This window comes from Oncorhynchus tshawytscha, linkage group LG07 (genome assembly GCF_018296145.1).
Source record: "Oncorhynchus tshawytscha isolate Ot180627B linkage group LG07, Otsh_v2.0, whole genome shotgun sequence".
NCBI lineage: Eukaryota > Metazoa > Chordata > Actinopteri > Salmoniformes > Salmonidae > Oncorhynchus > Oncorhynchus tshawytscha.
In genome coordinates, this window is record NC_056435.1 from 13,547,729 (window position 1) to 13,575,685 (window position 27,957).

The 27,957-nt window shown below is 44.9% G+C and overlaps 1 protein-coding gene across 1 annotated transcript; it reads right to left on the reverse strand.

The window, feature by feature from the left end:
• Positions 1-3,772: 3,772 nt before the first annotated feature.
• Positions 3,773-27,705, reverse strand: LOC112254016 (A disintegrin and metalloproteinase with thrombospondin motifs 5). The gene is made up of 8 exons (XM_024426221.2): positions 26,092-27,705; positions 18,194-18,326; positions 17,407-17,574; positions 16,746-17,029; positions 10,790-10,973; positions 10,379-10,554; positions 8,203-8,378; positions 3,773-7,100 (listed from the first exon to the last, which is right to left on the reverse strand). Exons 1-8 carry the CDS (start codon positions 27,184-27,186, stop codon positions 6,428-6,430), a joined length of 2,889 nt encoding a protein of 962 aa, XP_024281989.1. The 5' UTR covers positions 27,187-27,705; the 3' UTR covers positions 3,773-6,427.
• Between the last annotated feature and the right edge of the window lie 252 nt (positions 27,706-27,957).

A 27,957-nucleotide genomic window follows, 5' to 3' on the forward strand; every position in this document is an offset into this window, starting at 1 on the left:
ACGTGGGCCGTGGAAAAAAGTAACAAAGGCTCTACTACTGCCACAAATCCAATACATGGCACATGCTAGTCCCACGTAAGACTAGACTCCTTTGGCTCAGCATTTGCATGTCACACATGTAAGGGGGAAAAAATATGAATTGGTTGTATGGAAGACCATCATTTCTATCTTTATTAACCCTGGTATGGAGGCATTAGGGATTGTAAATCAAAAAAAGGGCCATAAAATGAACAGGGCCGGGATACCAGCCTCAACTGTACACCTCTCTGTGGCATAGAGGGGCATTTAGTCCCAATGTTTGTTTCAGGGGTCTTTGATTGCCAAAATCCATTATCTTTGAATTCATTCTGTATTATGAATGACATCTTGTCCTGTCTGGCTCAGTTGGTAGAGCATGGCACCTGCAACGGAGGGATTTTGGGTTAAATTCCCGGGGCCACCCATACGAAAAATGTATGCATACATAACTCTAAGTCGCGTTGGATGAAACAGTCTGCCCGATGGCATATACTTCAATGGGTCTGGCACCTCGGCGATCTCTAAATGACTTGTACTGAGGGCCAATGGCATTTTGGGAACACAAGTGAAGACCATAGGCTGTTGTTGTTGCCCTGTTTGTATTGGGTGTTTCATTTAGGCACAGAAAAGAGTTTGCAAGGCGTAAGTCATGTAGTATTATTGTGTTGGTGAGGATCATTCATTGGTTACAAAAGCCCTATAGCCTGCAGATGGCAGCACAGCATCACATTTGACCTCAGTGTTCTCAGACCTCAGTACCACCGGGACTGGAACTTCCATCAATTCGTACACTCTTCAGGGCCCCATAGGGACTTACGGTGACTCCACAGCATTCTTGCTAGTCCCTAGAGAGGAGCAACGCACTAGAACACATAGTGAACATATCAATCTGGGATTGCTACATCCATTTTGTCAACTTTGAAATGAGCGATCACTGAACCCCATAGTGTCTCTGTAAAGGGAGTCAGGGCTATTCTATAATATCATATGCAGCTACACCCTGACTCTTGTACACACGTCATTTTCTTAAGGGAGTAACAGTTATTGTGCTATCTTCGTGGACGTGTCATACGGAGAGATGGAGTCCACTACACCACATTTATCACACATATTCATTTATATGAGGGCGTGAAGATTAATAAGTACACTCCATCCCCATTGGCTATAAAATTTTAAAAAATGAATGTGACCACATTCTAGAGTGTGTGTGTGTGCATGTGTGTCTAATGTGGCGTCTGCACTTTGGCATACCACACTCCATCCACCACTTCTCATCATGGAGTGGATCATACCGTATGCCCTATGCTCTTTCGATGTCTTTTTAAATAGCAACGGGGAAAACGCACGCACGCATGCCAGCACTGCACACACGCACACACTTCTACTCTCATCTGACATGGGATTGTGGTAAAATGATCTATCATCGTCGTCATCAATCTTGTAGTGAAAGATAACACCTTAGTAAATGCAGGTACAGTGGGAAGAAAAAGTATGTGAACCCTTTAGAATTACCTGGATTTCAACAAAAATTGGTCACAACATTTGATCTGATCTTCATCTAAGTCACAACAATAGACAAACACAGTCTGCTTGAACTAATAACACACAAACAATTATAATTTTGTATGTCTTTATTGAACACATCGTGTAAACATTCACAGTGCAGGGTGGGAAAAGTATGTGAACCCTTGGATTTAATAACTGGTTGACCCACCTTTGGCAGCAATAACCTCAACCAAACGTTTTCTGTGGTTGCGGATCAGACCTGCACAACGGTCAGGAGGAATTTTGGACCATTCCTCTTTACAAAACTGTTTCAGTTCAGCAGTATTCTTGGGATGTCTGGTTTGAACTGCTCTCTTGAGGTCATGCCACAGCATCTCAATCGGGTTGAGGTCAGGACTGACTGGGTCACACCAGAAGGCGTATTTTCTTCTGTTGAAGCCATTCTGGTGTTGATTTACTTCTGTCTTTTGGGTTGTTGTCCTGTTGCATCACCCAACTTCTGTTGAGCTTCAATTGGCGGACAGATAGCCTTACATTCTCCTGCAAAAATGTCTTGATAAACTTGGGAATTCATTTTTCCGTCGATGACAGCAAGCAGAGGCATCAAAGCAGCCGGTTGAGATGAGGTTTTGATGTTGGTGTGCTGTGCCTTTTATTCTCCACACATAGTGTTGTGTGTTCCTTCCAAACAACACAGCTTTAGTTTAATCTGTCCACAGAATATTTTGCCCGTAGCGTTGTGGAACATCCAGGTGCTCTTTTGCAAACTTCAGACGTGTAGCAATGTTTTTTATGCACAGCAGTGGGCTTCTTCCGTGGCGTCCTCCCATGAACACCTTTCTTGTTTAGTGTTTTACCTATCGTAGACTCGTCAACAGAGATGTTAGAATCTTCCAGAGATTTCTGTAAGTCTTTAGCTGAGACTCTAGGATTCTTCTTAACCTCATTGAGCATTCTGCGCTGTGCTCTTGCAGTCATCTTTGCAGGACGGCCACTCCTAAGGAGAATAGCAACAATGCTGAAATTTCTGCATTTGACTTACCATGGACTGACTTTTAGAGATACTTTTGTAACCCTTTCCAGCTTTATGCAAGGCAACAATTCTTAATCTTAGGTCTTCTGAGATCTCTTTTGTTCGAGGTATGGTTCACATCAGGCAATGCTTCTTGTGAATAGCAAACTCAGATTTTGTGAGTGTTTTTTATTGGGCAGGGCAGCTCTAACCAAAATCTAATGACTTCTTTTGGAGAAGTCATTAGACTAGGGGTTCACATACTTTTCCCAACCTACAATGTGAATGTTTAAATGACGTATTCAATATAGACAAGAAAAATACAATCATTTGTGTTATTAGTTTAAGCACACTGTGTTTGTCTAGTGTTGTGACTTGGATGAAGATCAGATCAAATTTGATATCACATTTATGCCGAAATCCAGGTAATTCCAAGGGGTTCACATACTTTTTCTTGCCACTGTATATGAGGTACAGCCATTGAATAGAGAGAAGGGAAGAGCAAGTGTATGGTCTTCCCTGAACTCCATGAGGTGAGGGTGACACTAAACAGCAACCAACTAGGTTTTTATGTTGCCTTTCTTAACTGTGACTTATGCTGTGATTTATAATGGTTATACATTTATCCCCTATCAGTTGTTTGCACTCTTCTTCATAAAGAGTGGAAATGGTCTTTGCGTTCTTCTCTCCTGGCTGTTATACTGCTGTAGACCGGTGTAGTCTGGCTGTCCCGTCGCCATCGTGCTCGAAATTCCGATTGACAAAACGAAAAAACGCCATTCATTGTCAATAATGATTTTTTTAATGATTGAACTGGGATTTTATGTCAGTCCACGAAGGGACTGATTACCGTATGTTCCATTTGACATGAGTGCATTGTCACGCGATCGAACAGGAGTAGTTCTGACCACATGGTGACGGGGCACTACTTCCACTGTAGCCGCTGTATGTGTGGTTGCAGGACCGTATGCCATCATCTGATAAGATCTGGGAACTAAGCTTTAACCTCTTGTATGTAAGGTACAAAGTCTGAGTGAGTGAGTGAGTGAGTGAGTGAGTGAGTGAGAGAGAGAGAGAGAGAGAGAGAGAGAGAGGGGATACTTTGCTACGTTAGTTCAAGTCGCCTTTTCAAAAGAGTTTTCGTACCCTAAGGGTCTTTCCTAGTAAAATGTTTTTAAAAATTTAAAAAAGTTCTGAACACGTCCAATAAATGAATGAAACCGACACAGAGCTTTTAAATATATACATTTTATGTACATATATTCATGTAGATGACTAGAAAACACCATTTTCTTCAAAATGAATTATTCTGCACAGTCATATTCTTAGTTAAATAGTAAACATGATACAACATTACCATAATAATAAATAAATTCATCACATGGTTCTTTTTTCACATACCAGTTGTACAAACAATAAATTACAAGTTCAGTGCTGTGTTTCTGTCGTTCAACGAAAGGGTCTTTTCCCATAGGAAGTGTCAAACAGTAATACAGATACACTATATTGGTGTGTGTGTGTGTGTGTGTGTGTGCGCGCGTGTGTGTTTGCATGCGTGCGGTGGATTTTTTTTAAACATATTTATGTGTGTGTGCAAAATGTATTCTGTACATATGTGATACTGTTGCTTCTATCTAAACGTGTATTGTGCGAGTTAAAATGTGTGTGTACATATGTGTGTATTATGCATTAATGTGGGCCTAATACAGTGAAACTACTCTTGATTAAGTCATTTGGGGGTGCTGTGTATTCTTTATGTGAATGTGTGTCTGTGCCTGTGTATGACAAACAGTGAGTTGTGCCTATGTTGCAAGATCCCATATGTATCCAGTATATTGCATGTCTATCACCACCCGTCAAAGGGTGTGTGGTTTCGCATTACAAGCTCATGAGGGACAGAGGGATGACAGAGAATGGATGGTAGTGGATGTCAGAGTGAGAGAAAGACTTGAGTGTGAGAAATGGATAGCTTAAACAAGAACGTGTCAATATGTTGAGAGAGAGAGAGAGAGAGAGAGAGAGAGAGAGAGAGAGAGAGAGAGAGAGAGAGAGAGAGAGAGAGAGAGCTGTAGAAGTGTATTTGGTCAGGTATGACTGGGTTAGTTTCCCTCTTGCTGTATTTGCAAGTATCCAGTGCACACATTGTCATACTAGCAAGAATTGCTTTTTTCCTAATCAGACAAACAGACAGAAAGACAGACAGATAAACACAGTGACAAAATGGTAGCGACCCTCTAGCACCCGCATAGTGATACAAATGGAACTGAGGGTTAAAGTCCATTAAAAGAGTTTAGGACACGGAGTACACTGTATGTTCACACTTGTATGTTCACAATATAAACAAACCCATACACACAAAGACAAAACACTCAAATGTCAAGCTTAGCCCCACACATTATGTAATCTTATATAATTACAACCTTTAACCTCCACAAAGGTCAGAGTTGAAGGTTCACCGTGGTCTCTTGGCCCAGTGTCACTCTATAGGTGTCACTGGGAATTGGCAGTTGGTAGTGCTGAGCGATTAGTGCTTTTTGAGGTCAGTTCGGTTTCGGTTCGATTATTAAAATATAATCATGGTTTTCGATTTCAAACCATTTTTGAAAATATTAAATGCACTATGCATTATGTGGGTTGAATGCTGTAACACAGAATAAAACAAGTAATAATGATAGCGACTGCCCAGTACTACTTATCACTTACTAAAATATTTCAGTTGTGTATATTACATTTGTTTAATTTGATGATTTTATTATTTTATTCCAAGTCCTTCCTATAGAGCTGCTGCCTATGCGGTCTGACAAAATCAGTATTTTAGTAGTTCTTCAAAGTAAATAAGGCATACTTTTATGACTACTGAATACCAACTATCAACCCCTTAGACTATGCATTTTCAGGTAGAGATACTTCGCAAAGTAAGTGCTTTCTTTCCCTCTCGAATGCGCCTTCTTCTGTACTAACCTGATGTAGCAGGCATAAAAGAAACACACAGATCGGACAAGTACGCACGCAATCCATTATGATCATTGTAGTTAATTAGCATGTTTTCTGCACTAAACTATTTAGAATATTGGCCTGATGTAAACTACAACTCCCAACTCCATCGCATAGTTTGAGCTTGATCTGATTTATTTCTAGAGAAACTGCCCCATGTGCACATTGAGTTCACAGAAAAAAACATAACTACATGGGATCCAAATAATTGAAACAAAGTCTGTCAATTAGTTGTTTAAAAAACAAAATAATAAACTCAATTTAGGTTTAAAATCGCTCAGCACTAGCTGTTGGGCACAACTCTGCCCCAACTCAGTCTATCACTGTATGTCCATTTTCTGACCTGGGATGTTTGCAGTGCGGTTCAACCCCGGATCGTTTGCTCTTGGTTGTGCCCCCAGCCTACTTCCTGGTCCGCAATCCAAACAGGAAGTTGGAGAGACCAAACGTATGTGGAGAATCGGCAGTGGGTAGAGCAAGAAGAAAAACGTGGACCCCGAAAGGAAGTGGAGAAAAACTGCCCCTCGACAGACTAGCACGGAGGCCCATTGTCCGGAGGTGTGCAGTCACGCAAGACAAAGAGACAAAGCGGACAAATCATGAAAAACCCACAGTAGCAAGAACATACAGAGAAGCAAACAAAACATGTCATTAACAGGGGAATACAAACAAAACCTTCCGATAGAGGAGGGATTTGACAAGTGGGTGGTTGCTGATTGGGCGGCTGCACTATTCGGAAGTGTTCACATGTGTCCGTCGTATGTCTGTTGCTGTGCCAAGCAGGGCCTGGCATAGTAGGGTGGGAGGGGTAAGGAAGAGGAGGGGTTGACTGTCAATAGCCAGTCTCTCTGTCTGTGTGTACCCCCTACTTTCAGGGGAGTCTAGTTTCTAGTCCTCTCAACACTTTTTCACCAGGCATTGTTTGAAGGCGGAGAGGCGGTCGCCCAGAGGGCAGCCCTTGGACAGCTTGGCCTGCGGGTCCTTGCACTGCACTGTGCGGCTCTGCCAGCCTGTGTCACAAGTCCTGGAGCAGATCATCCAGGGGCCAGTCACCCACTGGGGCCCAGAGGCCGCCGCCGTCGACACCCCTGGGGCTGTAGAGAGAGCCAGGGCCAAAAACGGGGCCGATATGGTTCTACTGCTTGATCTAGTAGAGGTGGTTGTTGTAGTAGTAGTAGTGGTGGGTGTAGTTGTGGAGGTGTGCGGGGGAGGTGGCGGCGGTGGAGCCGAAACACGACGGGGCATGAAGAAGCTGTAGCGGATATCCAGGGGCCTCTTGGCGTCCGTGGCCAGAATCTGAACTGTAAGGGCCTCTCTGAGGGCCCCAGGGCCCATGCTGTGTAGCCACTCGTCCCGCTGGCTCCAGCCACTGTAGTTGAGCACCGAGCCGTTGAGGGGGATGACCGTCTCTGAGGTAGAGATCATGAACTTGCCGTTGAGAAGGTAGTCGCCACTGGGACGACGCAGGGCCAGGTAGGCTGTGTAGCGGGGCTGGTCCTTGGGCTTGTGCTGGCGGACCTTGATGTGGGTGGAGCCCGCTGGGATCTTCACAACGTCTGTGTAGCCCTTACTGCATGGGGGAGGGAGAGAGGGGAGAAAGCAGTTACAGGAGAGTGAGGAGTGTGTGTGTATGTTCCCCGGTATGTTGTAAACCACATGGCCAAAAGTACGTGGACACCTGCCTGTCAAACATCTCATTCCAAAATCATGGGCATTAATATGGAGTTGGTCTTCCCTTTACTGCTATAACAGACTCCACTCTTTTATGAAGGCTTTCCACTAGATGTTGGAACATTGCTGCGTGGAATTGCTTCCATTAAGCCACAAGGGCATTAGTGAGATTGGGCACTGATATTGGGCGATTAGGCCTGGCTCGCAATCGGCGTTCCAATTCATCCCAAAGGTGTTAGATGGGTTTGAGGTCAGGGCTCTTTGCGCTTTGCGCATGGGGGAATTATCATGCTGAAACAGGAAAGGGCCTTCCCCAAACTTGTTGGAAGCACAGAATTGTCTAGAATGTCATTGTATGCTGTAGCGTTAAGATTTTATACATTTGTCAACAACGGGTGTGGTTGAAATAGCAGAATCCACTCATTTGAAGGGGTATACAGTATATAGTGTATGTCTATATTCACCATTATAAGGTGTGATTTAGAATTACAAACTCATGACGTATTTAGAGATGAGGGAGAAGGGTGGATGTTAGAGGGAGTGAAAGAGTGAGTGTGAGACATTGATATCTTAAAGAAGAATGTGTCAATTTGTTGAATGAAAGATGGAGAGGAAGACAATCTATAGACCATTCCTTCAAATGCACTCAAGATGTACATATAGGTGAAAATTCCGTTTACTCGCACCCTTTCACTTTACAATCGAGTGCAACAGAGCAGAAGGTTCCATTTTTATTTTTCAAAATAGTTTTAACGGCTATTTTTCCCATTTGGCACCTGCAACTTACTACATGTGAGATAAATGACACAATAAACAAGAATTAGCCTCCAACCAAATATTTTTTGAATAATTAAGCGAAGCCCATTTTTTTGACTTTGAAGTGAAAAATCTCAATTTCAGTTTTGTCTTTTCTTGGTGGTGTGTACGGGACAAAACACACATGGAAACACCAAATGTTCTTTCAATTGCAGGCGTGTCTATGTGTATGTGGGTTCCCTTACCTCTTCTTGGTGAAGTTCCCTATCACCCGGATGCAGCCGGTGCTGTCCCCTCCACAGATGCCACACTTGTCAAACTGCAGCTTGGAGCCGATGATGCCGTCACAGCCGGTACGCACACACTTGCCCTTCACACACACTGAGCTGCTGTACGGCCGACATTCTGTCCCATCTGCCACCTGGAGAAGGAGAAATAAGGAGATATTATCATCTTTGCTGTGGTTGCAGTCTTCGTCGTCCTCATCGTAGAGGCCTGCACTCACCTGCACCCACCTGCACTCAACTCCACTTTACTGAACTGCATCATCATTTATCTGTGGAAGACCATCTCCCCGAAATACATATTTTTTAAAGCGACTGTGAGATTCCCGTATATAAAATAAATCTATCATCATCATCATCATCATCATCAGTATTCTCACAGTCATCATGGGTATATTATCATGTACAGTGCCTTCAGAAAGTATTCACACAGTCATCGTGGGTATATTATCATGTGCAGTGCCTTCAGAAAGTATTCTCACAGTCATCGTGGGTATATTATCATGTACAGTGCCTTCAGAAAGTATTCTCACAGTCATCGTGGGTATATTATCATGTACAGTGCCTTCAGAAAGTATTCTCACAGTCATCGTGGGTATATTATCATGTACAGTGCCTTCAGAAAGTATTCTCACAGTCATCGTGGGTATATTATCATGTACAGTGCCTTCAGAAAGTATTCACACCGCTTGACTTTTTCACATCCTTTGTTCTTGTTACAGCCTGATCTATCTACACACAATGCCCCATAAATGTCAAAGTGGAATTTTGTTTGTAGAACATTTTTTTGAAATGAATAAAAAGGAAAAGCTGAAATGTCTTGAGTCAACAAGTATTCAACCCCTTTGTTACGGCATGCTTAAATAAGTTCCGGAGTAAAACATCTGCTTAAAACACATAATGAGTTTGCATGGACTCACTCTGTGTTCGACAATTAGTGGTTAACACGACCCCATCTCTGTAACCCACACATACAATTGTCTGATAAGGTCCTTCAATCGAGTAAAGAATTTCATGCAAAAGAAAAGGCGCCGATTGGTAGATGTGTAACAAAACAAAAAAGCAGATGTTGAATAGCCTTTTGAGCATGGTGAAGTTATTAATAACACTTTGGATGGTGTATCAATTACACCCGGTCACTACAAAGATACAGGCATCCTTCCCAACTCAGTTGTCCGGATAGGAAGGATTTCACCATGCCTGTATACCAAGCATGTACAGAATAAAAAAATATTCCAAAACATGCATCCTGTTTGCAACAAGGCACTTAAGTAATATTGCCAAAAATGTGGCAAAGAAATGTACTTTTTGTCCTGAATACAAAGTGTTATGTTTGGGGGAAATCCAACACAACACATCACTTAGTACCACTCTTCATATTTTCAAGCATGGTTGTGGCTGCATCATGTTATGGGTATGCTTGTCATCGGCAAGGACAAGGGAGTTTTTTTTTTTTTTGGGGGGGGGGTAAAAAGAAACAGAATACAGCTAAGCACAGGAAAAATCCTAGCGGAAAACCTGGTTCAATCTTCTTTCCAACAGACAGAGATGAATTCACCTTTCAGCAGAACAATAACCTAAAACACAAGGCCAAATATACACTGGAGTTGCTTTCCAAGACGACATTGAATCCTGTTACAGAATAAGAAAAATCGGCAAATACTGTACAATTCAGGTGTGCAAAGCTCTTAGAGACTTACCCAAAAAGACTCACAGCTGTAAATGCTGCCAAAGGTGTTTCTAACATGTTTTGTCTCGAGGGGGTGAAAACGTATCTAATCAAGATATATTAGTGTTTTTGTTTTATACATGTTCAAATTTCTCTTCCACTTTGACATTACTGACTATTTTGACCAAAAATGACAATTTAATCCATTTTAATCCCACTTTGTAACACAACAAAATGTGGGAAAAGTCAAGGGGCGCAAATACGTTTTGAAGGCCCTGTATATATCATTATCATGGGTATAGCAATATCATCATCATCATCTTTATCATTATCATACTAGCAGAACGGACACTACAAGTCGTGCAAACCAAAGGTCGTGGACGAGTGGTAGTGGAAGAAAGCACTCCAAAGTACTGTACCCTCACTCGCACTCTTTCACTCCCCAGTGCCCTTCTCTTATTCACTCACCCTCTGCGAGAACACCACATAGTAGCCTGTGCCCTTGGCCCGGCAGGTCAGCTTGCACACATCTTTAGGTAGCACCCCTGCGAACTTGGGTACCCATTCCACAAAGGTCTTCACCCCCTTAGGGTCTGTCTGGGGGCCGTTCCGCAACTCACACTGCTCCTGGCGGAAACTCTTACCTGTGGGAGGTAAGTTCCACCACATGTTAGAGTGGGAATATTAGAATTTCAGACTGTGTGTGTGTGTGTGTGAGAGAGAGCGCAAGAGAGAGAGAGTCAAAATATTTACCATTCATTGATCTATTGTAAGCCTGTGTATTTGCATGAGCAAATGTATACTTGTGTGTGCTTATGTGTGTCTATAGCACTATGTGATCACACGCATCAGCCAGTCAATCTGCAGTACTACACTCACTGGGCGAGGGGCACTGGGTGACACTGCAGGACTTGTAGATGGCCCTCTTGCCGGTGCAGTAGCGCCCATTGTTTCGGGGCGGCGGGTTGTTACACAGACGCTGGGCAAACTGCACCCCTCCACCACACGTCCTCGAACATGCCCCCCACGGACCCCATGAACTCCAACTACCATGGTTAGATGCCTTGGAGAGGAGAATGAGGAGAATGAGGAGTGCGGGAAGATGAAAGAGAAAGAGGAGATAGGAGAGCGGGAGGCGATATGAAAGAGATTGAGAGAGAGAGATAGAGAGAGAAAGAGAGATCAGAGGAGGAGAGGGATAGAGGAAGGGGAGAGATAAGAGAGTACTGTTAAAGTTGCCTAGTGAGCACGTTAAAAGTTGGATTGGCTGGCAGCCAAGACACATGTAAAATGTGTGTGTGTGTGATGCATTTGTCTGTGTGTGTGTGATGCATGTGTTTATGTGTGTGTGTGTGTGTGTGTGATGCAGTTGTCTGTGTGTGTGTGTGTGATGCAAGTGTGTGTCTGTGTGTGTGATGCAGTTGTCTGTGTGTGTGTGTGTGATGCATGTGTTATGTGTGTGTGTGTGTGTGTGTGTGATGCAGTTGTCTGTGTGTGTGTGTGATGCATGTGTGTGTCTGTGTGTGTGATGCAGTTGTCTGTGTGTGTGTGTGATGCATGTGTTATGTGTGTGTGTGTGTGTTTGATCCATTTGTGTATCTGCATGCACGTGGTTGTCTGTGCAAGTGGAATACATTGAGAGGGGTGTGGGGCGGCATGATGATAGAAATGAAAGTAATGTTCAAAGGCCACCCAGTGCATCAAGGCAAAGTCAGACTGTAGCAATGTGCTATGCTAGCCTACAACAAGTTGTCCCTAGATGCTGATCTTGGGTCATTTTAGCATTTTCCCAACTAATGGTTAAGGTTAGGATTGGGGGAGAGAAAGCTGATCTGAACTGTCTTGAATTTTTTACGTATTGTCTCTATTCGTCTTTGTTTATTTGTTCTGTGTTTTTTATTTTTCATTTGCATTTCTATTTTGTCTTAATTGCTGGGCCTACTATCATTGTAGAGGCCACAGATGTTGATATCATTATTACATCATCTAGAACGTTGATATTTGTGATGACATCACAAAGATACATCTATCCTGATTTACCTCTATGACATGGCCATTTGCCATGGCAACGGATGGTGTAAACATTCCAGTGTTACGCCATCCAGCCACAAATCAGATTCCATTTATTTTTGGACCGCTACCAACACTATCTGCAACTAGCTGCAAACACCTGCGAAATATTCAACCTAATATTTAGCCTACTCTATTTCTATTTTATTGTACTCTATTTTTTTGTACATGATATATTTCCTTTTTGTTTTATTTGTTGCTTTGACTTTGTTGATTTCTTACTTTTTTTTCTATATATTGTTTGTACAGTATTTTGTATTGTTTTTGGTCTTGACGATGAAGGGGGGGTCACGGAGGCTGGCAGTCTCTAAAGTGACTGTCAAGTTTCTGTTTTTTACTTCATGTATTTGATGTACTTTGTGTATTTGACAGTTTATAAACATCCATGCAATTATTAGACTAATGGTAACAAGTCCCTCATCACGGAAAGGTATAATGTTGTTAGTAGATCTGGGTTCAAATAGGCCTAGTATTTGAGATCTTCAAAGAAAATATAGAATACTTTGAGCGTTTGCTTAAGCCTGTCTGAGGTGCTGGATGGACAGGGTTCACACTTTTGGGAGTATTCCATTGGTTCCAATGCGCCAGGCAAGCTCAATCAAGCACAGATATAAACTCAGGTCAAGGTGTTAGATACAATAAGAATGATTCATTCTACAGGTTCTCTTCATTCTCATTCTGAATTCTATCTTACTACAACTACCAACCCATAGAATTAGAATGATTCATTCTATGGGTTCTATTCATTCTAATTTTATAACACTACAACTAACAACCTATATAACTACAATAATTCATTTTAATTCTATATTCTATCACACTACACTTCAGCCTCTTGGTTTATTCTATGGGTTCTATTTATTCTTATTCTATGGGTTGTTAGTTGTAGTGGGTTCAGGACCTTGTGCTTGATTGAGCTTTCCTGGCTCAATAGACCAATAGAATAGTCCCAAAACCGTAAACCCAACCCATCTGGCACTCCAAGCAGTATAGAGCAACACTCAAAGTATTTGAAAGATTTCAAATAGTATTTGAAAGATTTCAAATAGTATTTGAACCCAGGTCTGAGTGGGTCATCATGACCAGCGACTGACTGTTGGGCTGAGATAGGCTGTAAAATGAACATGTCCTCTCTTACTGACTTACGGAGTGTCATTCTTACAGACTGTCCTTCAGCTCAAAGCCATGGAGGAGGGTAAGAAAAGGGCAGAGTCCAACCAGAAGAAGGAGGAGGAGTTTAAGAGGAGGGAGGAGGTAACGGAGAAGAGGGAGGAGCAGGTGGAGAGGAAAGAGGTGGAGAAGAGGGAGCTGCAGGTGAAGAGAGAGGAGCAGGTGATGGTGGAAAGGAGGGAGGTAGCGGAGGAGAAAAAAGGGGGTGAAGGAGGAGAGGAAGAAGGTGGGGGAGGAGCGGAAGGAGGTGGCGGAGGAGAGGAAGGAGGTGGAGGTGGCAAGGAGGGAAGTGGAGAAGATGGAGGTGCGGGTGGAGAAGGTGGAGAAGACTGCAGGGAGAGAAGGGACGATTCTAAGAGAGAAGCGGCAGATGGTTCTGAAAAGCGAGTGGCTGACGGAAGAGAGGATGGCTGTCAGGGAGGAGAGGGAGAATGTTCAGAACTGGGCAGATGAAATGAAGGTGAAGGGGAGAGGAGGTGGAGAGGGTGAGAGCGCAGCTGGCAAAAGAGAAAGAGTTGACAGAGGGAAAGGTAAGGAAGATTGAGAAGGAGAGGCTGAGGAAGGAGAGAGAAGAGGTGGAAAGAAAGAGTGCGGATGGAGAGAGAGAGAGAGAGAGAGGGAGGATGGAAATGAATAGACTGGGGTAGGAGTCAAGCCAAACTCCTGGACATAAAGAACAGAGAGATAGAGAAGAGAGCAAATGACATCGCAGACAAGGAGTGGATGGAGGAAGGAGTTGGAGAGGAGGAAGGAGGAGCGAGAGGCATTGGTGAATGAGAGACAAGGGGCTGGTGAGTAGGATGGTCGAGAATGAAAGAGAGATTAAATCCCACAGGGGAAGTTGCTATGTAGCATTAAGGTGAGGAGTAGAACATTGTATAGCCCTAACCCAACACATAACCAATAAACTAACAATAGACTGTAACCCCTCACCTTTGATCCTAGGATTAACCTAACCCCCTTATGTCCTGTTTTTATTTTGTTGCAGCTCTCAATGGGTCGTTGTACCCCCCTCTTCACCCTTAGGACCCCTAGGAGGGCCCCCCTCCAGCAGGTGTGAAACCTCCTGTCCTCTCCTATGCTCTCTTCACCTATCCTCCCATCCTCTCCTCCCATCCCCTCCCCTCTCCCCATCTAAAATAAACATGCATATTTTCCTTGAACATTTTGTTTGCAATTACTTTGAAATAGATGGTTGGTCTAGACAAGATCTACTGTATATTCTAGTAAGTAAGTTGGTCTTGATATACAATATAGACAGTGTTTGGGAGTCTCCTCTGAAGATATAGTTTACCAAGCTACCAAATAACTGCACACTGGAAGAAGTTAAGATACACTAAATCTACCCTTAATAAAAAATATAGTTTACTTAACTCAAGTTATTAAATCTGAAACTGCAAGAACAGATCACTCTGGAGTCATACTTTAACAGTGTGTAATATCGCCTATTAAACACAAAAAATGTGTTTCAAGTGAGAATTAGGCAGGTCTGCTGCTGAAAAAGAAAGGAAATTCTTGCCAACAACCATATAATTTTTAAAAAGTAGTGCATATTTCCAGTAGTTAGCTACACCACTACATGGCAAAAAAGGTAATTGACTCCTGAAAACACTAACAAGCTACTTTAAAATGTGGTTAAATTACGAGTTGCATTGCATGCAGTTCACTACTCCCCAACACTGAATATAGATGCCTAGTTGGTCTAGAACTATATTCTAGTTAGGGGACTATAGAATTTCGTGACCACCTACGCCTGGCCATACCCCGTTCAAAATTCTTTCATCTTGCCCAGTCACCCTCTGAATGACACATGTCCACAATCCATGTCTCAATTGTCTCGAGGCTTAAAAATCCTTCTTTAACCAGTTTCCTCCCCTTCATCTACACGGATTGACGTGGATTTAACAAGTGACATCAATAAGGGATCCTACCTTTTCACCTGGTCAGTCTGTCATTGAAAGGGCAGCTGTCCTTAATGTTCTGTACACTCAGTATATATCTCCTGTGACTCTTGTCCACACGTTCACCTAACTCCATCCCAGCCTCCCATTCTCTCTGTCCCTCTCTCTACACTCCCTCCCATCATTCCTTCTCTCCTTGTTTTATAGTGTCTCTCATCGCTATTGTTGGCACTCTCACCGTACTCACCATACTCCACCCCCCCCCTCTACTACCTCCCTCCCATCATTCCTTCTCTCCTTGTTTTATAGTGTCTCTCATCGCTATTGTTGGCACTCTCACCGTACTCACCATACTCCACCCCCCTCTACTACCTCCCTCCCATCATTCCTTCTCTCCTTGTTTTATAGTGTCTCTCATCGCTATTGTTGGCACTCTCACCGTACTCACCATACTCCACCCCCCTCTACTACCTCCCTCCCATCATTCCTTCTCTCCTTGTTTTATAGTGTCTCTCATCGCTATTGTTGGCACTCTCACCGTACTCACCATACTCCACCCCCTCTACTACCTCCCTCCCATCATTCCTTCTCTCCTTGTTTTATAGTGTCTCTCATCGCTATTGTTGGCACTCTCACCGTACTCACCATACTCCCCCCCCTCTACTACCTCCCTCCCATCATTCCTTCTCTCCTTGTTTTATAGTGTCTCTCATCGCTATTGTTGGCACTCTCACCGTACTCACCATACTCCACCCCCCTCTACTACCTCCCTCCCATCATTCCTTCTCTCCTTGTTTTATAGTGTCTCTCATCGCTATTGTTGGCACTCTCACCACCTCACCATACTCCACCCCCCTCTACTACCTCCCTCCCATCACTCACTCGCTCTCACCACCCCCCTCTACTACCTCCCTCCCATCATTCCTTCTCTCCTTGTTTTATAGTGTCTCTCATCGCTATTGTTGGCACTCTCACCGTACTCACCATACTCCACCCCCTCTACTACCTCCCTCCCATCATTCCTTCTCTCCTTGTTTTATAGTGTCTCTCATCGCTATTGTTGGCACTCTCACCGTACTCACCATACTCCACCACCCCCCCCTCTACTACCTCCCTCCCATCATTCCTTCTCTCCTTGTTTTATAGTGTCTCTCATCGCTATTGTTGGCACTCTCACCGTACTCACCATACTCCACCTCCACCCCCCTCTACTACCTCCCTCCCATCATTCCTCTCACCAAGTAGTATAATTTGAGAGACTTGTCTATGTTGTCACCCTATCGGGCAGGAGGTAGCCTAGTGGTTATAGTGTTGGGTGAGTAACCGAAAGGTCGCTGGTTTGAATACCTGAGCCGACAAAGTGAAAAATCTGTCGATGTGCCCTTGAGCAAGCTACTTAACCCTAATGTGCTCCAGGGGTGCAGTACTACTATGGCTGAACACATTTCCCTGCACCTATCCTGTGTTTGTGACAATACATTATATTTATTTCTATTTTTTGCATATTTATTATTATTATTATATATATTTCTGTTTTTTCCTCCATCCCTCCTTCCCATCTCTAGAGAATAATACATAATAATAAAGTCGTACTCTGCTCTTCCACTGTCTTCCACTCTGTCTATGCTGTCAGCCTATTGCGTTGTTGCCTCCCATTCCCTCTCCTCCCCTCCCTCCCTCTCCCCTGTCCTTACCGAGTAGTGTCTCTTGCGGGTCTTGTCCACACACTTTCCCTGGAGGCAGATGCGACCCTTGCCACACGGCGTGCCCTCCACCGCGGGCAGCTTCTTGGTCAGGCACACCATCTGGCCCTGGCGTATCACTGCGCACCACAGCCGGGCGCACACGTCCATGCCCGGGCAGACCGTGTACTCGGGTCCAAACGCCAGGCGGCATTGGCGCACAGCGTCGTAGCTCTGGCCGGGCAGCTCCTCTGAGCCGAGCAGGGGCAGGCGGGGGGAGTCCAGGAGACACTCGGCTGTAGAGGGAGAGAGGGGTGGACGTGGGCAAATGCCAAAGGCTGTTTGTCTGTCTGGTTTGTCAATCCTCCGATCATTCTAATCTGCCACTCGATAGGTGTGAAGGGACATTGGATTCAATTTGGACAAAGACAACAGCACATTAACTATGCACAGTAGGTGAGCCCAACCCTCATTGTTTAACCAAGTAAGTCATTGAGGTTATTCTCCTGACTTTTACAATAAAGACTTGGTTACCTGGTTGGCCTGGAGTGCCAAAATACTTCTGGATTTCATTCTCTCCTCTTCCGCTCTCCTCTTGTCATCCCCCTCAATCCTACCCTGACATTCTTCCCTGCTTTCCTCCCCTGCTTTCCACCCCCCCTTCATGTCTTACCGTTGCCATCGTCAAAGAAGTCCGTGATGGTAGCTGAGGTGCAGCGGCTCCAGGGTTTGGAGGCGTCGATGGAGGTCAGGATGGACGACATGAGACGCTTGTCCGCGCTGGCGCCGAAACGCTCTTCGCAGAACTTGGAGTCGTCGTGAGACAGGCCCAGCAAGTGACCTTTGGTTCACAGACAGAGAGACGGACAGGTAGGCAGACAGAAATACAAATCTTTTTTTTTTTTTGGGGGGGGCTGTTACACAGTGAGTATTGTGTTCTTGAGTGTGTATTTGTATTTATGAAGAATCCCCATTAGCTGCTGCCAAGGCAAGTACAACATACAACACATTGTGACACCACTACTCTACCATTACATATCTACAATACAAAATGTATCATACCACAATACAACAATGTTACAACATTACAATGTACGTGTGTTAGCGTGTGTCTGCATATGCGTGTGTGTGCCTGTGTTCGTGTCTATTCAGTCAGCTTCGTTCCTTAACCTGTAGTTGTATCTGTTATTTAAATCAGATCTTACTGGAATAGAGTTCCATGTAGCCATGGGTCTATGTAGTACTGTGTGTTTTCCAGAGTATGCTCTGGATTTGGGGACTATGAAGAGACCTCAGGTGACAGTGATAGCAATAGAGTTTGGATGTGTGTTTGCATGTGCTTACGTACATAAAACAAATGTGTGGGTATGTGAGTGTGTATGCATGTATTGGCAGGTAATCGAGTGTGTGTGTGTGTGTATGTGTGTGTGTTTGTATGCAGGTGTGTGAGCGGTGCCCACCTATCTCGTGTGCCACGGTGAAGGCGGCATGGAGTCCGTCGTCCTCTATGACGGCACAGCTCCTTTCTGGTGAACAGATGGTGCCAACGTCGGCCATGCCCAGTGTGTCACACGAGTGGTGCCCACACAGGTCCTATACAGGGGGCACAAGCAAACGGGTTGGTGGAAAGGGTGAAATGACATAAAAAATACCTGCCGGCACATTATAAATATTGCTTTACTTTGCCCATCGCCTGAGATTGAATGTACGTATCATGTTAAATGTAGATTTTAAGTTAGTGTCAAGTTAGGGCAGACACATATACTGTAGAACTCACGCATACACATCAAAACACAGACAATGCAAGGACAAGCCGGATAGTTTAGAGATGAGAAATGAGAGAAGATCAGACATTATTTGACCCATATTTTGTTGATGCTATTGAGTTCTCCATTTCTGCCCTATTTTTCCTCTCTCTGTTCTCTTTCTCTCGCCAATCCTTGTTTCTCTCTCTCTCGCTCTCTCTCTTAGATACAGCACTGTGTATTGACCAGTGTTCCAGCTCCCACACAGATCTATACAGATGATGCCCAGAGGCCTTGAAGCTACTCTGCTGTGTAAAGGAATCAATCAGTCAATCAAACACTGTGTCCCTATGCCATCGACTGTCTCGTTCTCCGAAACACACACACACACACACACACACGCATACACGGAGACACAAGCATGCACACACAAACACACACTCTCTCACAGTATACATACAGTGTGTACGTTATTAACTGTAAAAGTGCACGTGTCATCTATGAATGAGATAAGGGCACACACACACACACACTCCTCTCCACTCCACCCCACCCGCCACCCCAGGCTCCCCTCCCACACACACCCGTAGCATGCGCTCCAGCAGGTGTATCTCACTGATCATCCCTAAAGCCAACACCTCATTTGGCCGCCTTTCCTTCCAGTTCTCTGCTGCCTGTGACTGGAACGAATTGCAAAAATCGTTGAAGTTGGAGACTTTTATCTCCCTCACCAACTTTAAACATCTGCTATCTGAGCAGCTAACCGATCGCTGCAGCTGTACATAGTCCATCGGTAAATAGCCCACCCAATTTACCTACCTCATCCCCATTTATTTATTTACTTTTCTGCTCTTTTGCACACCAGTATCTCAGTATCTCTACCTGCACATGACCATCTGATCATTTATCACTCCAGTGTTGATCTGCTAAATTGTAATTATTCGCCTACCTCCTCATGCCTTTTACACACAATGTATATAGACTCTTTTTTTTCTTTTTGTCTACTGTGTTATTGACTTGTTTATTGTTTACTCCATGTGTAACTCTGTGTTGTTGTCTGTTCACACTGCTATGCTTTACCTTGGCCAGGTCTCAGTTGTAAATGAGAACTGTGAAATAAAAAATAAAAACCCTGGGGACAGGATGAATTCCTTGTTAAGTGGTGTTGACAGGCCCGCTGTGCCGTGTGTGAGAGACTCTCTGGGCTGTGTATTTACTCGTCTCGGATGAAACACTTTAGGAACAAACCCGTCTATGTTCTGTTCTGGGCTCTCCAACACATGACCAACAGGGGGGAACGCCTCATGCACTCACTCCAGACACAAACGCTGGCAGTGTCCGAATGACACCCTATTCCCTACATAGTGCACTACTTTTGACCAGGGTCCATAGGGCCATCAGTGCCATTTCGGCCGTAGCCCTAGTGTGGTACCCTATTTACCCTATATAGTGAACTACTTAGGGCTCTGGTCAAAGATAATGCACTATGTAGGGAATAGGGTGCCATTTTGGACACCCTTTTTCTTTAGACAGAGACTCTTCAAAGAGAAAATCCCCTACTTACTAAAGGAGAGATAAAAACAAAGTTAAATGCAGTCCAGTCTGATTCCATTGTGTTGGTCATTGTTAAGATTTTGCCCCCTGATGTGTGTGTAGATGGAGAGAATAGACATGACATGTTTTCAACTCCTTGTTGTCACCATCAGATGAACGAGCCAATCGGGAGGGACAATGAAGAAAGGGCTAATCTCCCTAGCCAATCGGGAGGGACATTGTAGAAACCAACATGTTCACCATAGATGTGTTGGTTTTCCTATTTCTTACTTACTAGCTGTCCCGGTTTCTCTTTCTCTCTCTCACCTTCACTCTCTTTTGTTCACTTGAACTTGTTGTCCCCAACTCTCTCTGCCTCCCACTGCCCCTTACACTCTGTCCCTGTCCCTCTCATGTTCCCTCTGCGTCTCTCTCTCTCACTTTCACTCTCTGTCCATCTCTCTTTTTTCTCCCCTCCCTCCCGCTTTCCAGTGTGTTTCCAGCTTGGTATTTTCCTTATATCCCAAGGGGCTTTCACAGATCATATGAGAGGGTGAGCGAGAGAGAGAAAGCAGGTGGGTGAGAAAGAGAGAGCAAAAGAAATAAAGTTATGGAATCAGACACCTGGGGAAAGTGGACGGGAGGATGGAGGAAATGAAAAAAAGAGGAGGAAAGAAGGGAGGGAATGGGCCGTTATGGAAATATTGAGAAAAACAACCTCAGCGCCGGTGGTAAGGTATTTAGGTCAGTAGACGATCATATAAGAAGACTGAGTGTGTGTGTGTGTGTGAGAAAGAGAGCCAGGGTGTGTGTGTGTTTGCGTGTACATGTACATGTGTATGTGCATTTGTGTGTGTCTCGGGTCACACACCCTAGCTGCGTTCGAAAAACACACTGCCACTCTGAGTAAAGGAGCGCGTCAATCACAGACACACACACTGTCAGTCTGTGGCATTAGCGTGCATGCACACACACACCAAACACCGCAATTACTGTATCGTGGAGAGAGTCCAGAGAGACTAACCACAACAACTTGTCACTCAAAAATCTCTCAACAATGTAAGTGTCAACTAACCGTGAAAGGAATGGCCTGCCAATCATCGGTGAGAGTGACATTAGCCTATTAAATGGCAATCGTACTAGGCTAGAGCCCACCCCTAAACGTTTTTTCCTGGTCAGGCCCTGACAAAACTCCTGTGACCTGTGTCACACATCTAAAGAGGCTACCTTCATCCAATAACCTGGTGGTATCCTTCATATTCAACCATATCAGCCTATCAGAGAGACGGTGATCGTCATTCCAGGGGTAGAATTTAAAAAAAGGTTTGATCCTAGAGCAGCAATTCCACACTGAGATGCTTGGTGAATATCATCCCAGACCTTAACGGCTAGCGGATCATTTCAGTTCATGGCGTTGTTTTGTCTACTAAAACGAACCAGACAGCAACAGACGGACTCACTTCCAAAACGTCCATATGTCCATACTCTTATCATTCCAACTCCAGTGCACATGCGCACATTCTATCATGTGCCGTGGAGAACTGAGTATGTACGCACGTGTTTTATTTGGTTTGAGCAAAGTATGTCCTATGTGCTCTCCCGTCGCTTCTTCTCCTCGCTCATGTTTGTTGTGTGTATGTGTGTGTGTTCACAGTATGTGTGCGTGCATGTGTGTCTGCTTACAGTGTGTGTGTGTGTGTGTGCACTGTGTGTACGGTGTGTGTCTGCTTAAAGGGCGTGTGTGTGTGTGTGCATGTGTTTAAGGTGTGTGTTTCCCGGTCCTCTCCTCCCATAGGTAGGACTATATCTCCTCTATTTGTTATAAGACTGGGGTATTTCACAGGTCCTGTATTTCATGCCTATATAAACTCTGCCATTCAACTTTCGACCCATCACTCGGTCCACGTGACTGGTAAGGAACATCTTGTTACATGCCATAGCTGCCTAGTAAGAGTGTGTGATAGGCTACTCTGCCTCACAGATTATGAATTCACTTTTCAGACCCAGCAACTGCATAAGGTGATTGTGTGTTTCGTGTATAAAGTGAAAATGACCTAGGTGTTATTGGTTGGAGCAAAGCCACTGGGCTGCGCACCACTGGTCGGTCTGTTTGTCTGGTGAAACTGACAGGGACATCTGCAGGGCACTGTACTTTAACATAGAGACAACAATAATTGAACTTCTCATTATGAATAAGAGGGCGGATCTGATCCTAGATCAGTAGTCCTACTTTGGAATGTGTGGCGAATACGTGCCCTTAACCTTCAAACAGATGCGTAACCTTCAACAAAAACGGAGATGTAGCCTAACGTTTCTATGCTTTCTCTGCCCCCTGCAGTCACGCTCTCTCGTTCTCAGAGTCCTCGCTCTGTCTCCCTCTCTCTTCCTGTCTCTTTCTCAGAGTAAACACACAATCTTGCTCCCTCTCTCTCTCTGTGTCCTCTCTCTATCACTCTACCCCCCTGCTATCTTTCTCTCTCTACCTCTCTCTCTGGCAACAAGGAAACCGTAAAACATGTATGTCCTAGCGCACGAGGGAACAATCAAAGTAAGAGGCTACAATAAACATGATCATCCCGAAGGATGTAGTATTTATGGTGAATATTTCCATGCTGCATATTCATGTCAATAATGATGTTTTCTTGGCTATTTCAAGTTGATTATTTCTGGGCTCTGTCTGTCTCTCATTATGTCAGGGCTCCTTAACCGGAGGCCCATGGGACAATTTTTATTTGGCCTCCCAAGTTATCTGAGCAAAAAAACTCTTGTTTAAAAAAAAAATTAATTACTTTTGTTATTGTTGGACATAGACTGTAAAAACACCAGCAAATCAACTCCAAGTGATTTCAATTTTGGAAATCTGTTTTGAAGTATTCTCACACATAGAGAAACCTATGTGATCATGTACAAATGTGAGCAAGGTTGGAAATGATTATGTTTTAGTCAAATATTATTATATGTGTTTGGGCTTCTTGCGGCTAATTTGCAGTCCACAAATGATTTGTAATTATGTCCCGGCCCCCTGAACATCTGCTCCAGAAGAAAATAGGCCCGCGGCTGAATCTAGTCCACGATCCCTGCTCTATGTTCTGTCATCACAGTGAGGCTTTGTTTAATGTCCCGGTCCCCCGGCGAGAGCAGTCATGCGTCCGGTCACACTGTGACGTAACACCTAATAATCACACACAGGCACGCACATACACACGCGCATGCACACACCCACAACTGCACACACATACAAATGACAAATGCATACGCACATCGAGTCCCCTCAATGTGTCTCTTGTTCTGTCGCGGTGCTGCATGCACAGAGCCCGGTGACACTGGCACATGGGTCTGCTCACTCAGGACACGGGGGTGTTGGGACCGGAGTAATTGGACCCATGCATGAATAACCGCATGTTCCAATAACCCCCCTACATCGCCAAAGAATGGATGGGTCTCGTCTCTGACTGTGAGAATGCAGTCTGCTGAATTTGACTTCCATAGAATGCAGTCTGCTGATGGATTTGACTTCCATTGAATGAGCGCGACTCACCCAAGCTACGACATTAACTTCCTTGATGACAAGCTACAGCAATAAGAGACAAATGAATGGAAGGGTTAAAGACACAGTGATCTGACACTACAGCCAATCATGAAATCAGAGTTCAAATCCTATCGGCTGAGGGGGTTCACTGACCTTTAACCTTTTGATAAGTCATGACCCACTCCAAACACCTTACAGGTGTTATCATGTTGTTATGCTATAGAGTTGTTACTGTTGTTATGACCTGTCACTTGCCCCTGGGTAGTGCCAGCGCCAAGTATCTCCGTGCCCGGTGTGCCAGCCACTGTGCCAGCCATGCCACCCTACCCCCTGCAGGTGACACAGAGGGAAAGCACTGCCAAGTGGGTGGGAAGTCCATACCCATGCAGGTGGTGGTGGTAATGGTTGGCACACCGTTGCTCTGCCAACCTACCAAGCCCAGGTATGCTCACGTGGCACTGCCAACAGGATCCACCCGGGCGCCGGGGCCAAAAAAATTTACCTCGGTTTTCCCTTGTAGTGGGAGCCGTCTCCAGCACAAAAACACCTTGCATGACTTAGTTACGCGTACCACAATCCTGAGGCAAGAAAGATACCTGGCACCTCAACCACAGCCGACGGACCAAGAAACCACAGCAGAGGGGTGAAAAATGCAGAGAGTTTAGTGGGTTTGAGATGTGTGTGTGTGTGTGTTAAACGCAGGCAGATCGCTCAAGATTGACTTAGAAATTGGAGGTCTGTCCATGTCCTGAGGACATCCGTAAATACCTTCACAACCGGCCACTAGGGGTAACAGTGAGCACTATTACCATCATAATACCATGATTTGGATCCGTAGGTCATATATTCAATCCCTGTGGTAGACTTTGAGAAGACACCTCACAAGTCCTCAACTGGCATCTTCATTAAATAGTACCCACTAAACACCAGTCTCAACATCAACAGTGAAGAGGTGACTCTGGGATGCTGGCCTTCTAGGTAGAGTTGCAAAGAAAAAGCCATATCTCAGACTGGCCAATAAAAAGAAAAGATTAAGATGGGCAAAATAACAGACACTGGACAGGGGAACTCTGCCTAGAAGGCCAGCCTCCCGGAGTCGCCTCTGCATTGTTGACGTTTAGACCGGTGTGTTGTGGGTACTATGTAATGAAGCTGCCAGTTGAGGACTTCAGTTTGAGGAGTCAGTTTCTCAAACTAGACACTCCAATGTAATTGTCCTATTGCTCAGTTGTGCACCGGGGCCTCCCACTCCTCTTTCTATTCTGGTTAGAGACAGTTTGCGCTGTTCTGTGAAGGGAGTAGTACACAGAGTTGTACGAGATCTTCATTTTCTTGGCAATTTCTCGCATGGAATAGCCTTCATTTCTCAGAACAAGAATAGACTGACGAGTTTCAGAAGAAAGTTATTTGTTTCTGACCATTTTGAGCCCGTAATCGAACCTACAAATACTGATGCTCCAGATACTTAACTAGTCTAAAGAAGGCCAGATTTATTGCTTCTTTAAATCAGGAAACAGTTTTCAGCTGTACTAACATAATTACAAAAGGGTTTTCTAATGATCAATTAGCGTTTTTAAATGATAAACTTGGATTAGCTAACACTACGTGCCATTGGAACACAGGAGTGACGGTTGCTGATAATGCACCTCTGTACGCCTACGTAGGTATTCCATAAAATAAATCTGCCATTTCCAGCTACAATAGTCATTTACAACATTAACAATGTCTACACTGTATTTCTGATCAATTTGATGTTATTTTAATGGACAAAAATTGCTTTTCTTTAAAAAACAAGGACATTTCTAAGTGACCCCAAACTTTTGAATGGTAGTGCATGTGTTTGCTTTTTTTTCCAGTCCCAGCTCTGCTCAGAGAAAAACATGTAGGAGGGGGAAAAAAGAAAAAGAAAACTGGAAGGGAAAAATTAAGGGAAAAAAAATTAAGGCTGAAGGCTGGCTGCGGTTTCTGGTTGAGAGTAACATTCTGAACTCTAACCAGCAGCTGATTTCAACTACATCCCTTCAACCGTGGAAGAATGTGCGTGCGCAGCGGGTGCGATAGATCACACAGGCTCGAGACATTGGTTGTCAGGGGACTGGGAGAGTCAGACGGCGGAGGCTGCCCATAAAAACACCAGCGGAGGAAACGCTATTTTTTTCGGGTTGTTATAAGACACACGCAGGAGCCCACACAGAGGAGGGAGGCTGTGCAAGACAGACAGAGAGAAATAGAGAGAGTGTGACGCAAAATCACTCAAATTGGAAACACTAAACCGAAGCAGATTTCTGCTTGATAACAAAAATGTAAATAACATATTTAGGGCCAAATGACTCCCCCGAATAACAGGTACGAGTACAGAAACTGTCTGTCAATCAAGCAGTACCATAACAACAACAAACACTGACGTCATGCTTGGGGTAACACCTCAGTGTAAAATGCGCTCTAGTCCAGTGAGTGGGAAGGGATTGACCTGGCGCGCAGTGGTATGTGTTTTCTCAGCCAGGCGATGGGGGGGGTGAGAGTCGGACTCTGGTTTTGTTTGTTTGTTTACCTGCCTGGTGAAGAGGATGGCGGCGTCGTGGTGGTGCTGGTTGTCGTCGTCCAGTGGGTTCTGCTGGTTCTGCCACTTGCAGAAGCTCTTGAGCGTGGCGGCTGCGTTCTTGGACACATCCAGCCCCTTCTCCTTCTCCGTGACCATGGTCACCTTCACAACGGACAGACGGATGGGGTTCTCGATGCTGGCATGGCCGTACAACTTGGAAGCGATGGAGGCCAGCGTGAGCAGGTAGTGGTGCAGGTCCTTGCCGTACTTCTTGGACATGGACTCATCTGCGACCAGCAGGAGCTCCACGTGCCTGGCGCGCGAAACCGACCTCTTGCGCCGACTTCCCAGTGAGGGTGGAGAGGCAGGTTTGGACAACTGCGTCCACCATCTTCTGCCGTGCGCTCTGCTGCGCTCCTCGCCCCTGTCCAGGGTGACACCATGCCGGTCGCGTTTCCCGTTCCCTCGACCCTTACGCCGGTGTTTCCTCGATGCATCCATGCGCCCGCGCCCTTCCTTGGTCCCACAGCTCTCGCTCACAGGCATGGCTTCGAAGCTGAAGCGCTCCCGCGTGAAGTAGTGGAGCGCGCTCTTCGCATCCTTGTCATCCAGCGAACGCACGTCGTTATCGTGTCCCTTGGTTCGGATGAGAAGTGTGATTGTGTAGCGTGCGTGTTTCAAAGCGAAAAATCCCTCTAGACCCCCACCACATAGGCTGAAAACCGCCAGGGACTCGGGGTTGGAGTCCACGGTTCCCCGGTAAACACACTCCCGGTGCAGAGGCGCGGCGCCTTCTCCCGCCCCCATCAGGGCCATCACATATTTCGGACTGAAGTGATGTGACAAAATTGACTCATCCCTCTCCATATCTAACTGAAACCTTCTCCCATCCATGTAGAGTAGGTAACCAACCTTCCCACCACCATGGTAAATCCGATCGACGGTCCGCACAACACCCTCTTGTGCAGGTGGAGCGAAAGCCCTGAAAGTGGTGAGACCGGCCGCGAGCACGGCATCGCAGCCAGTATGCAACTCTATGATGCACAGCAAAATAATGCGAAACACCATCATGACTCCAGCAAAAGCGCAAAAGACACGGGTCATCTTTACCCCAAAACAAGTAGTGCACGGCGAAACATTTAAATTCCAACTAAAACAGTAATGCTAACGAAGAACAAACAATTTTCAGAACAGGTCCCGTTTGAATGCGCATGATCTCGATATCCAGAATTGGAATGAAAAGTGAAAAAAAAACGCAGAAAAATGAAGGCATCGGAGGGAATGAAAGAAAAGAGCGAAGATTGAAGAAAAGCGCAGCGGAGAACACGGCTTGAGGACCGAGCTGAACTTGGAGAACAAAACACAAAAGTTTCCTCTTAATAGAGGAGAGAGAAAAAGTCCTGCCCCTTTGCACTCACTCACTCGCCACTCCACCCCCCTCGTCTCTCTCCCTGCTGTGTTCTCGTGTCTGCCGAAATCAAAGCAAAGTCAAGTGCTGGAGGCTTCCGAGTCTGCCGCCCCACCCAACTCCCCTTTTTGGTCCTGTCCCCGGCGCCGAGACGCAAACAGGAGAGTAAAGGAGAACTAGAACAATGCATTTTTCAATAGTCAACCATATCTTCAGTATTCCCACTAGTTGGGACAGAAAGAGCGTGTGCGCGTTTTTAAGCGCGCGAGCGTGTGTGTAGTCTAAATATGAGCGCGCGCAAGGGTTCAATTCGAAGGGGTCATCCCTCAAAATCTTCTTCCTTTGTGAGATAAAAAAAAAAGACACTCGTGTTTTGGAAGGAGATATAACAAAACGTGCCGTCATTTACAGTCACATGGAGTGCTATGTCATTTGCAGTCACTCTATGGACTGCTATGGAAAACCAG

Excerpts from the sequence above, each read along its gene's own strand:
- LOC112254016 (XM_024426221.2), bottom strand. The coding sequence starts at position 27,186 with ATGACCCGTGTCTTTTGCGCTTTTGCTGGAGTCATGATGGTGTTTCGC. Across the intron at positions 17,030-17,406 it reads CTTCTTTGACGATGGCAACG|CCGAGTGTCTCCTGGACTCC; the intron begins GTAAGACATGAA and ends CTCCCTCTACAG. Across the intron at positions 7,101-8,202 it reads GGGAACTTCACCAAGAAGAG|TAAGGGCTACACAGACGTTG; the intron begins GTAAGGGAACCC and ends TCCCCCATGCAG.